General features: G+C 37.5%; 3 protein-coding genes across 4 annotated transcripts in view; 1 reads left to right on the forward strand and 2 right to left on the reverse strand.

The window, feature by feature from the left end:
• Window positions 1–13798, reverse strand: part of LOC129726153 (uncharacterized) — a 213179-nt gene that overhangs the window by 27383 nt on the left and 171998 nt on the right. The window lies entirely within an intron of this gene.
• On the forward strand, window positions 1945–3649 carry LOC129726154 (leucine-rich repeats and immunoglobulin-like domains protein 1). Its single transcript, XM_055682845.1, has 2 exons — window positions 1945–2014; window positions 2067–3649. The coding sequence occupies exons 1-2, from the start codon at window positions 1992–1994 to the stop codon at window positions 3616–3618; spliced, it is 1575 nt and encodes a 524-aa protein (XP_055538820.1). The 5' UTR covers window positions 1945–1991; the 3' UTR covers window positions 3619–3649.
• Window positions 3627–4848, reverse strand: LOC129726157 (protein phosphatase 1 regulatory subunit pprA-like). Its single transcript, XM_055682848.1, has 2 exons — window positions 4757–4848; window positions 3627–4696 (listed from the first exon to the last, which is right to left on the reverse strand). The coding sequence occupies exons 1-2, from the start codon at window positions 4783–4785 to the stop codon at window positions 3679–3681; spliced, it is 1047 nt and encodes a 348-aa protein (XP_055538823.1). The 5' UTR covers window positions 4786–4848; the 3' UTR covers window positions 3627–3678.

Consider the following 13798-nt stretch of genomic DNA (forward strand, 5'->3'; position numbering starts at 1 on the left):
CAAGTTTGGTTTTATTTAACGTTTATTTGGTTTCAGTTCGGTTAGAGTTCCGTTTTTCATTTTCAGTTCATTTCTAGGTCAGTTTCAGTTAGATTTCAGCTCAGTTTTTATTTAATTTTAGTTCAATTTCAGCTCGGTTTAAGCTCGACGTCGATTCAGGTTTAATTGAGTGTCAGATTACACTCAATATAGTTGCAGTTTAGTTTCAGATTAGAGTAAGTTTGGTTTTAGTTTGTTGTATAATTGCAATTGAGTTAAGTTTTTGTTAATTCGAGTGAATACAGTTTCAGTTAAATTTGAGTAAATTGACAACAGCAAGAAAGCTCCAGTTCTGTTCTAAGTTTTAGTTCCAGGCCGATCTCCATTCAGTTCTAGTAGAGTTTCAATTATGTTTTCTTTTGGTTTAGACCCGTTTCATTTTAACTTGAGTTCAACTTCAGTAATCTTCTGCTCAGTTTCAGTAAGGTTCAATTTAGTTTTCGTGCAGTTTCTGTATAGTTTCAAATAAGTCCTCGTTTAGTTTCAGCTTTTAGTCTCAGTTCAGTTCAAGTTCAGCTTTAGTTTAGTCTCAGTTTAATTTCAGTTTAGTTTACGGTGAATTCAGTTATAGTTAACCTATAGTTCAGCTTTAATTAGGCTCAAGTTAAGCTTCTCTTTAGTTTCAGCTTATTTTCAGTTCAGGTTTAGTTCATCAGCAGTTTATTTTTAGTTCAGTTTAAACTCAGCTCCAATCAATTTTCAGTTCATATTTAGTTCAGTTTTAATTAGGCTTTAGTTCAGTTTATGTTCAGCTTCAATTCAGTTTAGGCTATTTAATTCATTTTAAAACCAGTTGCAGTTCAATTATATTTCAGGTTTTAATAAGTTTCAATTCAGTTTAAGTTCAGCTTCAGTTTAGTTTTGGTTCAGTTTTATTTCAGCATCAGTTTATTTTCAGCTCATTTTTAGTACAGTACTGTTCAGTAAAAGTTAAGTTTCAATTGAGTTTCAGTTCAGCTTCAGTACTGTTTAAATTCAGTTTCTGTTAGTTTCAGTTTACTTTCAGTTTAGATTAAATTCAGCTCCCGTTTAGCTTAAGTTTAGTTTGAGTGGATTACAGCTTTAGTTGAGTTTCAGTTCCATTTCTGTTCAGCTACAGTTTAGAGCAGGTCATTTTCAGTCCAGTTTCAATATAGTTCCGGTTCAGATTTAATTCCAATGAAGTTCAAGTCGGCTTCAGTTAAGTTTTAAGTAATTTTCAGTTCAGTTATGGTTCAGTTTTGGTTCTGTTTCAGTTGAGTTCCGTTCAGTTCCAGTTTAGTTTCAGTTCAATTAAAGTTTAGCATACGTTTGGTTCAGTTTCGATTTTAGGTCCGTTTCTAGTTCAGTTTAAGCTCATCCTTAGTTCAGGTTCAGTTCAGTTTATGTTCAGTTACAATTCGAATTAAGTTTAAGTTTCAATTTGATTTTATTGTAGTTCAGTACAGTTTGAGTTCAGTTTCAGTTCAGTTTTAGCTTAGCATCAATTAGAATTGAGTTCAGTTTACGATCGGTCTTAATTCAGTTGCAGTTTAGTTGCAGATTAGAGTAGGTTTGGTTATAATTTAGTTGTTATTTAATTACAGTCAGTGAATATCAATTCTGTTTGAGTTTCTAAATATTCTGACTGAAATTTAATTGGCTTGAGAACTAACGAGATAGGAATCGAAAACCAAACTTACATCAAACGGAGAGCTTGAAAACCTTCAAGCTAAAATTTTTATGAACAATTTCTTAACTGCCATCTTAGAAGATAATTCATCGAATCGATCGGGGTTTCGTTACCTAACGATAGTGTTAGGAACAAAAACAGTCTGCAACAAAGTTGCAAAAGTTTACGTGCACTAGCACGAGGCGTCGATGACCTGAGCTGATAACCTGACGGCAGATTTTTACACTCACCCACCGGAGAGAAGCTAAAGACCCGATCAGATTGCCATCCACAACGCTCGAGTTAACAAGTGCGCTAAACCATGAATGGGTTAATATTGCTACTGTAAGTATCTACGGTAACATTAAAACTGTTTTCTAACTCTCGTTTGTTTAAGGCTTCTTGTGGCTTTAGCCACCCCCGGTGAAAGCTCAACATACACCTGCGATTCGAGAAACCCGTGCATCCTCAAGGACGTAATCCTAGAGTCGGAAAGTGACATCGATTCGGCAGTGTTTCCAAACATCAAAGATCCACTAATCATCACGTCCGGAAATATCCCAAACTTTTCTCGAAAGTTAGCAGAAAAGTTGATCACCATAACCGATTTAACGGTGAACGGTTTACAGTGTGAGACCTTTTTCATCCGACCGGAAATGATCCACGTTGAGGCAAACAATAACCGCATTCATAAAATCCTGGTGGATAGTGACGAAAAGCAGACTTACAAATTGATGTCGCTCAACCTGACCAGCAACAAGCTGACCGATGTGTCGGTGTTGCAACGATTCACGCAACTGAGAGTGCTGAACATTAACGTTAACAGTCTCGATCGTCTATCGATGAACACGTTCTCCGGGATGAAAGAACTGCGCCACCTTTCGTTGGCCAACAATCAACTGGAGACCATTGAAACAGACGAAACTTTCCAACTACTGAAACTGCGTTATCTTTCACTGGCGGGAAATAAAATATCAGAGCTGAATATAGAAAAGTGGGAGCTGCCCTCCCTGGAAGATCTTGATCTGAGCAGGAATAACTTATATGTGATGAGTGGAGGTTTGAATCAGTTTGGAAATTTGAAGAAGGTCAAATTGTCGAGAAACTGGTGGAAGTGTGAACTTCTGTCAGATATAATCCATGCAACAAAAGCACAATTAGATTCGGATCCATCAGACCGATGTAGTAAAGAGAACATGCCCAGTAAACAAGGCATTTGCTGTCATCATGACGCCACCAACTATTTGAGTGCATCCGATGATCTAGGTCTGTTCAGCGATAAGTGGAAAGAACTTCGAGAGCTGCAACAGACGGTTCATCTCTTGAATGATGCATTTACTAAAAATAACGAACAAATCGCTAACGAAAAAGCCTCCAAAACCGCTAGTATCGAGGAGCGTTTAGGTGTGATCGAAAAAGAGCAGAAAAAGCTGTCCGAAAGACTTGAAGAAAAAGATTCGCGAGTAGCCATAGATGAAACTGCCGAACTGAGGGATGTGGCTGCAGACCATAAACATTCGATCACAACACTGGAAGAAAAACAATCGCAGCTGAGCTCCGATTTGGAAACTTTGGTCGAACGTTTAAACAAAATATATGAGAGGATAGACCGAAACTCGGCGAATATGGAAAGTGTTACGGGAAAAATCGCCGCACTGGAAAAAGCGGAGCTTGAGCGATCAACTCCTTCGGAGCCCCCAGCAAGCAGCTTGTCAAAGCTGGAAAAATCGATTCAACAGTTGGAGAGTCAACAGCTGAAATACCATCTGTCCAGTATTGATCTAAAGAGACAAATCGACGAGGAACGGAAACGCAACAATGAATTTCAAACACATTTGAATAGCCTGAAAAAGGAGAATGAGATACTTCGGAATGAAGTTTTGATAGCTCGTGATAACATTCGAATTGCATTCAAGATTTTAGATGAAATTTCTCTCATTGAGGAATGAAACATCAATTAAAATTACTAATTGAAACAAATAGACACTTTTTAGTAAATCCGAACTCGTTTATAATTCTCCCCGACAGAGCGCATCCAGTTGGTCAATTTTACGTTGCATCTCCTTGTAGCTGTGAGTTTGCTTTCGCTGACTTTCTTCCAAATCATCCACCTTCCGTTGCTGGTTCCCCAGTTGGTCGTGTAGGTCGTCCACGATGGCAGTTCTGCTGATTAACAGCATCATTGGATCCGGAGCTGCGCCGTCGGTAAGACAGCAAACGCTGCTAAATAACACGCCGTCGCAGGTAGCATCCATCTGTGAGTGTTGAATTTCGCGACTTTCTAATCGTTCCACCATTTTGCCCAGCCAGGCACAGTTCCATTTGTTATCGTGAAGCTCCAAAGTTCGGAGCGCAGGAAACTCCTCCAGGAATGTGAACAAAAATCCGAGCTCGTTCGAGCTAAGATCGAGTTTCTTAAGTGCTGGCATCTTCCACAAGCCAGTGTCCAGATAGGTTAGTTGGTTGTGCTGGAGGAACAAGGACTCTAGACTTGGTAGGTTCACTGCCTGTTTGGTGTCAATGGCAGTTAGCAGATTTCGGTGCAGTGTCAAAATTTTAAGATTTTTCATCCCGGCAAAAGTATCGATATCCAAGACTTCCAACAGGTTATCGTTTAGGTACAACTGTTCTAGCTCGGTTAGCACTCGAAGTGCGCTAACGTTTCGGAGTAGATTCTGGTACAGGTGCAAATTACGCAGTGCTAATCCTTCGGCAACGTCGAGCTCCGATATGTGATTGTAGCTTGCGAAAAGTGTGCTTAGTAAATTACAGGCGGCCAGCTGCAACTGTTCGATTTTCAGATGATGTATCATCAGATTCTCCACCGTCGGAAGCTGGAGAAACTGTTCCTCACCGAAGGCCGGTATTGTGCTGTTCTGTATTAGCAGTGATTTTTCCTCCGGGAAGGTTGAGGTGGGGAAAGTTTCCGCTGTTACGTTTTCGATTACGCAATAGTTTTTGAAGTGGTCAGTGCAGTTGTAGCTGGTCGCAGGGATGCCAGGTTGAAAGGTGGCTAGATAAACCATTCTGCAAGTAGGATTTTTTCCGAGTGTTATACTTGTTTTTACTTGTTAACTAAGTACCTACGTAATCAGCAATTTTTGGAGGAGTTTCATTTGTCTATTTGATGTGAATAGTCTGCGTCTCACGTTATGCTGCAAAGAACTGATTGCATCTAACGCCGAGGGACGTGTTGATAATTAAAGATTAGTAATCTACTACTGCACTTGCGATGTCGAGACAACAGAACCGATGGTTGTGTTAGTTTCGAAGGTGAACCTTATCAATCTGGACTACGACATTCAAAGTGGCAAGACGTTTTTGTTTGATCAGATTAAAAAGCATTAATCGAATAGGGAAGTTTGCATTCGATTGACGATCCTAATAAAGTCTGTGTAACATTTTCTATGTTCTTCAGAATGAGCAGTGTTTAGACCGGAATCCTGTGCTTTAACTTTCTAGTAACCACAGCTGAGTACACAGCTAATAAAATAATTGAAGTATTAATAGTGATTTGAGAAAAAAAACTCCGAAGTGGAAAAAACGGCACAGAAAAATAATCTTTTGCAGAATAAACAAGAACAGAAAGCACACAAGAAAGAAAAAATATTTCTATATTCGGAAGAGTCTGCATATAATCATGCCCTTTTGCCGAAAAATGTCCAAACATAAATACTAAACTATTTATTGAATAAAGTGCTCTATTTTTGCTGCTTTTTTGGAAAAATATGAATAATTACAACCATTCTAATCCAATAACTGGGGTGGAAAAGTGTCGTAGTTTAATTGTCATACAACGCATGCAATTTCGTATCAATAGCCTAAGCAGTTTTTTTTTGTATCATCAAAATTGTGTTTCTGATGTTCAAATTTACCTTCAGATAAATGCATAAGAATATTCATCTGCACCGCTGTTTCCACCTTAAAAACACTTCTTTCATACAAAGATTTCCTTATATTGAAAAAAAGTTTGGGAGGTTGTGTATGAGATATGACCGCAAGGTTAGGGTAAAATTAAACCAGCATTTTTTAACTCTATGTATTACTTTTTGACTGCTTATCCGAAACCGGAAACCACTATCTTGAACTTTAAAACAACTATATTCAGTGGTATTTCACAATTTTAAACTGTTTTTTAACAACCGGACGTCACAATCTTGGACTCCAAAATCGTGTTCGGAGTTGATTTCCGGTTTATGGGAATTATTCTAATTTCGGAAATATTGAAATCCGAAAATCGGAAACCACCATCTTGTATTTTAAGATGGCATCTGGGGTCAATTTTTGCATGAATGAAGGGAATCTGATGAAAAACTGACTGAGTTATTAGCATTTTAACTTGGACAATTTTTGCCACGCTTCGAATGTTTTCGGTGTTTCAATTTGCACCAAATTATTTCAGAATGTTGCCGTAAGACGTTATTCTACGTAACAATCGCATTGAGTCAAGTCTCTTGAATTTCCTAGAGTCATAATTATATAAGCTCAAATCCGTTTCTAGTGAGTTCCTGTGTTCCTCAAGGCTCTCGCTTAGGTCCTCTTACGTTTTACGTTGTGCTGTTGTTGTCGAGCTCTTATTAGAAATTGTTAGGATCACCTAGAGTATGCCAAGACTATTTGGCATTAATAAATTTTCTATATTCTTGTTATACATGTCAACAGAACTAGACGTTTTATCTTTATCTTCATCGAGATACAATAGGTTCGAACCGAATCTCTAAAGACTAAAATGGCCTACGGAAATTAAGCAGGATTAAGCTCCGTTCAATCTGTTTCAAGCTTACTGGAAAGGAGAAAAGTGGCCAATGTAGAAGTTTGCTGGGATTGCCGTAGAATCGAAGATGAACCTGAAGCTGTAGACCATACGAAGGACCGGTAAACTATGTCCATGTTACGGAGGCGCAAACAACACAGCAAGTTCGGGGGAATTTGGTAGAGGGTGATAAAAACCTATCTGAAAAGCATCGATGTCCGAGTATGTTTGGAGTATGGATGATTTCAACGGGATTGAAGTCGCGATTTTGGACGAATGGATTGGTGCCTTGCTTCTTGTGGTTTTCCCGAGGAGTGATCAATGATCAAGCCCTGGAAAATTTCGTAATCAAGAAAACTGGCGAAGTAATTAGAGCTTTCTTCACCTAGAATTGGAACAAACTTTTGCGCATATTGTACCGCTCTTGGTGGACGGCTTCGAAGTTCTTGGTGACCAAACATCGGGAACAATCAACATGAAAGCCGAAAGTAGGGAAAAAAATTGTGCACCGCTACCTAACACCAATACAAATTTTATTTTCATTTTATGTTCCCCCCCCCCCTCGAAAATCTTGAACATTGGATGGGGAAGAAAAAAAGCTCAAACCGTTTTGTTCATTGCATTGGTTTTCTGACAGCATAAATGCTTAATTTAGCAACAAGCAAGTCAGGTGACAGCGAGAGTGTCGTCGAAAGGCAAGCGAAATAAATAATAATAATAATCAAGTGTTATTTTTAAACATTTATTTGAGTGCAAATTACAAACGTCATAACTTGCACACAAACTTTGATCAAAGATATTTCTTTTTTTTCGTCTCGGTGTTATTTATTTTTTGCCACTTTGATTGCTATTTTTTGCTAACTTTGATAACCTTGGACATAAAATGAATTCGATATTTGTATAAGCCTAATTGGAAAATCCATTGTGATCTTTATCTAGGCTAGCTAAACAGCTGAAATTGTCCAAAAATACGCATAGCGCATTATCAAACGGTATGAGGAAACATTGATGGCGATTCGGAAGTCTCAAGCCAATCCTCGGAGAGGAACTGTTGACCGGAAACTGCGTGGTAAGATTTCAAAGAACATCAAGTGGAATCACAATCTGTCTGATCGTGAATTGGCTAGGAAATCCGGTGCCGTCCGTAGTACCGTGAGGAGAATTCGACTCCGGGAAGGTATCAAGTCGTATTCAACTAACAAACAGTCAAACTGGACCATAAAACAGACTAGTGTGGCCAAAATCCTTGGAAAGAACGTTATCCTTGGAAATACGTTACTCAGACCAGTTTTATTATGATAGGGACTTATTTTTGTTAGGAGGAGAATCATTTGGAGTACTGTAGAATTCCGATTGAAGGAAGGGTATGTGGTAAAGCGGATTCTGTAACCTTGCGGCTGCGGAGCTCCTCACGATGAAACCCAGGTCGATTCGGCTTATTCTATCCTACAACCATCCTGTGATGTTTAAGCCAGATTCGGCGAGCTGTCACTACAGCAAAGTCGTTCAGTAATAGTATTCAGGAAAAGGGGCTCAGTTTGCTCCGAAAGACTTTAACTTAACCAATTGCCCATAGCCCTATTGAGATGTACTGGGCAATCATGAAAAGGAGACTCAAGGCAAAGGAAAAAGCTCTTAAGCGTGTATTACACTCTTTGACCAAGCGTCAAATATTTGGCACTTTTTGACAGATAAAAATTTGGTCAAATATAATTGTTTGTTACTCTCCAATTTTAACATGGGGCAAACACGGGCAAACAACAACCATGATGTCAAATAAATTTGACCATAATGTCAGAAGGTCAAATATTTGACCATTAGACAAAGAGTGTACTACAGGCTTTAAAGACATCAATCAGATGAAGAGCAGCTGGAATTAGATAGCCAATTTCAAAACGATGAAAGAAGAAGGTGTGCGCCGCCTAATGAGCTGTATTGCAGGAAAAGTTCGAGAATTGGGTTCTAAAGCTATACCGGTTTTTATATATCATTTGAAAAGGCGGCGTTTTCTGAGCAAAACGTGATTTTTAAAAAACGTTTATCGTTTTTCTTCGGTTTTTAAATGAAGAATTACAAAACTGCTCGAAAGGTCTTAGATGACGTTTCGCCCATGTACGGTATATGAGAGAACTGTCATTTAACCCTTAAATGCGCAGTGTTGTTTTAAAACAACAGTACTAAAAACGTTTTAAAATATACATATTTTAGTATTTTTCAGAAATATAATTCATTAGAACAGTTCTCTAGACTCTAACGAAGAAAACTTAAAAGCTGGAAGTACTGCATTTTAATGTTTTGTTTTTATTTTTGCTGTCAAAATCTCGGAAACGAAAAAAAACATGGCAAGATTCCCGACTGGTGCTGACTGTCTTTGAAAATAAATTTTAAAATAAGGTTACTGGTTAGTGAAAACGTCTAAATTATCAGTAATTATACTAACAAAAGGTCAATTTTAAAGTTACTGTTAACAAAAGTAATTGTTTCGACTTTATTTTGCGATAAAGTCACAGTGTTGTTTAAATTTGCACATTAATAAGTAAATCTTTCAATTTTTTATGCATATTGGTTAGTTTTAGAGCAGTAAACCTGTTAAACAAAAATTTTATGTTTTTAGGTGATTTTTTAACGTCGTGCGCATTTAAGGGTTAAGTCATTTCGAGCAGATTTTTATACTCCATTTAAAAATCAAAGGAAAATAATAAACATTTTTTAAAAATCACGTTTTGCTCAGAAAATTGCACTTTTCCAGCTGATATATAAAAATCAGAAAACCGTTGAAAACATTAGGACCCCATTCGTGAAGTTGCTAAAAGAGTTGCAAATTTCCATGTCAGATGCGGTGTCACGGTGCTCCCAGAGACCCAAAAAAAGATCTGAGCACAATTTTCGATTCGTTATGAGTTCTAATGAAAGTTTCAAAATCGTCGCACTATGCATTTTTTAGTAAGGCTCAAAAATTTTTACAAAAAGTGATATAGAAGCGACGAAATACTCATTGTAAAGCTTTTTTTTTCAACCACTATTTTATGAAATAACTTCCAAAATGTTTTCTACACATCACAAGATTCATTCAAAAATCTCGCGGTGCACAGTGATTTAAACTTAAAAAGTCGTTATTGTTTTGGATTTGACTGTAAAAATTGATTTTATGTTCCCAGTGTTTTTAGCAAGTTTGTTTCATAAAATAAACCTTACTTTTGTCGGCATTCCAACCCTTCGAATGGACCGAAGTATATCGATCCTCAAGCCGACTTTGCATTTTTGTTGGAATATTCATGGCGTACCTTATAGTTTATCATTCCTGAGTTGCTTACAAGCAACACCGTTAACACACGTGGTTTGCATTCAAGGTTGCATAGAACGTATCCTACCACTCAGGCTTGTATGCAATTAGCCACGATGAATTTTCGCCGCCAACTATTGAGTCTTGCGTGAACCAAATGCCTGACGAAGCTTCACTTCGAATCCATTGTATATTCGTAAAAGTGAGCAGGATAAAACAAAGCACCAAGCAAAGTTTGAATAAATTGCTCTCACACAGTCTCAATGCTATAACGTTTATAGTTTCTAGCTATGAATTCAATCACCACCGAATCATAATCTCATAACGTACTCGATGAAAAAATGAGATATTTTCTTAAGATTTCTATACGACGATCCTATCACCTAGGGACAAATACTTGAATTTCTTGTCAATCTGTAACTTGTGTCGTGTTAACATTCAGAATTTGAAAGTGATACGAGTTGCTAGCGGGAATCTATGGCTGAAAGTGAGGAGGATCTCCGGGCGATGGTGTGTTTATTCTACAATTAGCATCGTGGTGTTCAGAAATGAGTTATAGTGGAACACTTTGTTTCGACGGGTTAAAATCGGTCAAACATTCTTATAGATCTTTTCTTGAACTGTCTGGCATTTCTGAAAATCTGTAATCGACGAAGTAAAGTTCATTGTACATTCCAAGTTTCCGTTGAATAGACGTTCTGTTGTAGCTAATGTAGTCTTCGGGCCCAACCTTGCATCATCACATTACGCGAAAGATCTTGGACGAAATGGACTGTCTTACGATACCAAAGGGTAGCAAACGATTTAAAGCCCTAATGTGTTCTAACTACGCCCATATGAAAACTTTGGGGGGAAATCCTAAAAAAAAAACATCTATTTCAGTAATTTTGATGCAAGTGACACATTGAAATTGATACAAAAAGCGGAGAAGTAGCTAAAATGTTGCTAGTTGCATAAAGGTCTTATTAGATTCATTGAATCGCAAAAGTGAAACGCTAACTTTCTAATCCTACACTAGAAACCGTTCGTTTTCATTAAACGTTGTCCATAATTTTGGTTGATTTGTTTCGATTGGTGTTTATTCAAAGATTGTTTATGATTTGAACGTAAGACATTTAGTTAATCAAAAAAGTTGGTTCCCGCCATTGGAATTGTCGATGTTGATCAAAATTCAGGAGTTTGAGGGCAGTTTTCTTCGACTGATTTAAACTCTAGCGCAACTGCTTAAGCCGTTTCTTACCCTATACCAAATTCGAGCTGATAAATCGCACGATGGCTTCTTACAATCAGAGCTTCGAAACCATTTACTTCACAATTTTTTGGCAAGAAGTTGGACTTTTTCTTAGCTCAAAATGCAATCACAACGCATATTAAGATTGCCTATAAGTATTGTATACATCGTATTGACATACTCTATATTGTCTACATTAGGCTGATACAAATTTCGAATTCTTTTTATGTCCAAGGTTATCAAAGTAAGCAAAGGGGATGGCAAAAAATAAATAACACCGAGACGAAAAAAAAAGAAATATCTTTAATCAAAGTTTGTGTGCAAGTCATGACGTTTGTAACTTGCACTCAAATAAATGTTGAAAAGTAACACTTTATCATTATTATTATTTATTTCGTTTGCCTTTTGACGACACTCTCGCTGTCACTGGACTTGTTTGTTGCTAAATAAAGCATTTATGCTGTCGGAAAACCAATAAAATGAACAAAACGATTTGAGCTTTTTTTTTTCTTTCCCTTCCAATATTCAAGATTTTTGAAGGGGGGGGGGTGACATAAAATGAGAATAAAATTTGTAATAAGAAAAGAAATAGAAAATAATAAAGAAATACGTCGCATATGTTGAACGAATAAATCAAGCTAACAAAACAATACAAAATGTATTAAATTTTACAAACAAAATCAAGCAATAGACAATGCTGTAGACATTTTGCACTGTCTATAGTAGCGGAAACTCTTCTCATTTTTGATTATTTTGGGTATTTTTGATATATATATTTTTTTAATTTGTTATCTTATAAATAAAGAGTATCGGTTCTATTATCGTCAGGTTTCACCTATTATCGTCAGGGGGGTAAATGATATTCTAAAACGCTTATTTCTCGTAGGATGGTTTTTCATAATGTAGCTTGCTGCAAAAGATTAATTTTCTATGACTTCATTAACCCCCCGGACGATAATAGGTAAAACCTGACTACATATAATAGAGCCGATACCCTATACGACGTTCCTGAAATATATAAATTTTCAACATTTTTTTTTTCCTGTAGGAGCCTATGACCACTGCTACCATTAGTTAGATATATTGTGGTATACTCCGCGTTAATTTTTATGCACTGTCAGTTCGTTTCATCACTATGGGTATCAGTGATAGTCGCACCCAGACTTTGCATTTCACCCCAAGAAGGTATGACTTCTTTGATGAAGTTCCTTATCTTCATTAGTTCAGCAGTCCATACCTCGTTAGGCGTGAGGATACCTTTTCCAAGAATAGGCAGTCTTTGCTGAATTAATGCGCTGCATTGACACAGTAAGTGTTCCGAGGTTTCTACTTCAGAACTACAGAAACGACATAAGTCATCTGTCAGTTTATCTAATTATTTAAGGTGATACTTACTCGGACAGTGCCCAGTAAGTAGGCCAGTTAACGTACTCAGATTAGCTTTATTCATACTGAGTAGGTTTCGTGTGATTCTTTTACATGGTGTAATGAATAGTTTAGATTGCCTTGCTTTGGAGTAAGACTTCCAGTTGGCATCAATCATCATTGATTCCCAGCCTCTTAGCTCAGATTTCAAACAGGATGAAGATACCCCACAGAATGGCTCCGGCCCGACGAAAGCAGTTGAAGAACCAATTCTCGCTAAGAGATCGGCTTTTTCATTTCCTTCTATACCACAGTGACCAGGCACCCAGTATAGATTGACAACGTTTGTTACAGTTAGTTGTCGTAGGGGTTGAATACAATCCCATACCAACTTCGACTGACATCCCTAGTAACAATATTGGTTTTATCAAAGTTTTATAGCGCTCAATAAAGCCTAAACAGCGCTATAAAACTTCGATAAAACCCGCTTTGTTACTTGGGATGTGTATGCTTTTAAAGCATTGAGAGCTGCTTGACTATCTGAGAAAATGCAGATATTGGCATATTTCCAATATTTCCTAGCCAAGCAAATACTTGTGCATGTTAGAATAGCATTTATTTCCGCTTGAAAAACTGTGGGCCACTGCCCCATTGGAATTGATATATTGATTCCTGGTCCAGTGACCCCAGCGCCTGTAGACTCGCCCATTTTAGAGCCATCTGTATCAAAAATGACTGATCCTGGACGAACCTTAGGACCTCCTTCATCCCATTCGGTGCGATTGGATTCAATCACTTTGAAAGGAACACTGAAGTTAGTCTTAGAGTCCATTCGATTTTCATTCATGGTTACTAAGGTGTTAAGTTGGAAATTTTTGAGGATTTGTAAATGTCCCTGTAGATCTCCTTCCTGAAAGAATTTAACACGTTTTAGCCTAAGAGCACCTTTTTCGGCTTCAAGTTGTACATACTGATGTAAGGGTAGAAGATTTAAAAGAGCTTCTAAGGCTTTGGATGGTGCACTGGCCATTGCTTCTGTTGTTGAGAAGCATGCCAGACGTTGTAGTTTATCTAACTTTTTCTGAGCTGATAATTGTGAAGTTTTAGGCCACCACACTAGTGAGGCATAAGTTACTATGGGTCTCACTATTGCTGAGTATATCCAGTGAATCATCCTCGGCTTGAGTCCCCATTTTTTTTTCAACATTTTTAATATTTTATACATTTTTGGTATACAGCATTTTAAATATATTACTGTTACAGAGATTCTCGAAGCAGAAAAATTATCAATAGTAGATTCTGATAGCATTTAATCGTACTCAAATCGGTTGAGTCGATGATCTAATATATTAAACCAATCCACATCCGGCTGTGCATTTGATCCAGCCATGGTGCAAACATTACATAAAGACTAATAACTCACCAACATAAGCGGATACGACTTGCAGTTCAAAGCTAGTACCATCGACGACGTCACTTTTCCCACCACTGGGTGCA

This window comes from Wyeomyia smithii, chromosome 2, assembly GCF_029784165.1.
Source record: "Wyeomyia smithii strain HCP4-BCI-WySm-NY-G18 chromosome 2, ASM2978416v1, whole genome shotgun sequence".
NCBI lineage: Eukaryota > Metazoa > Arthropoda > Insecta > Diptera > Culicidae > Wyeomyia > Wyeomyia smithii.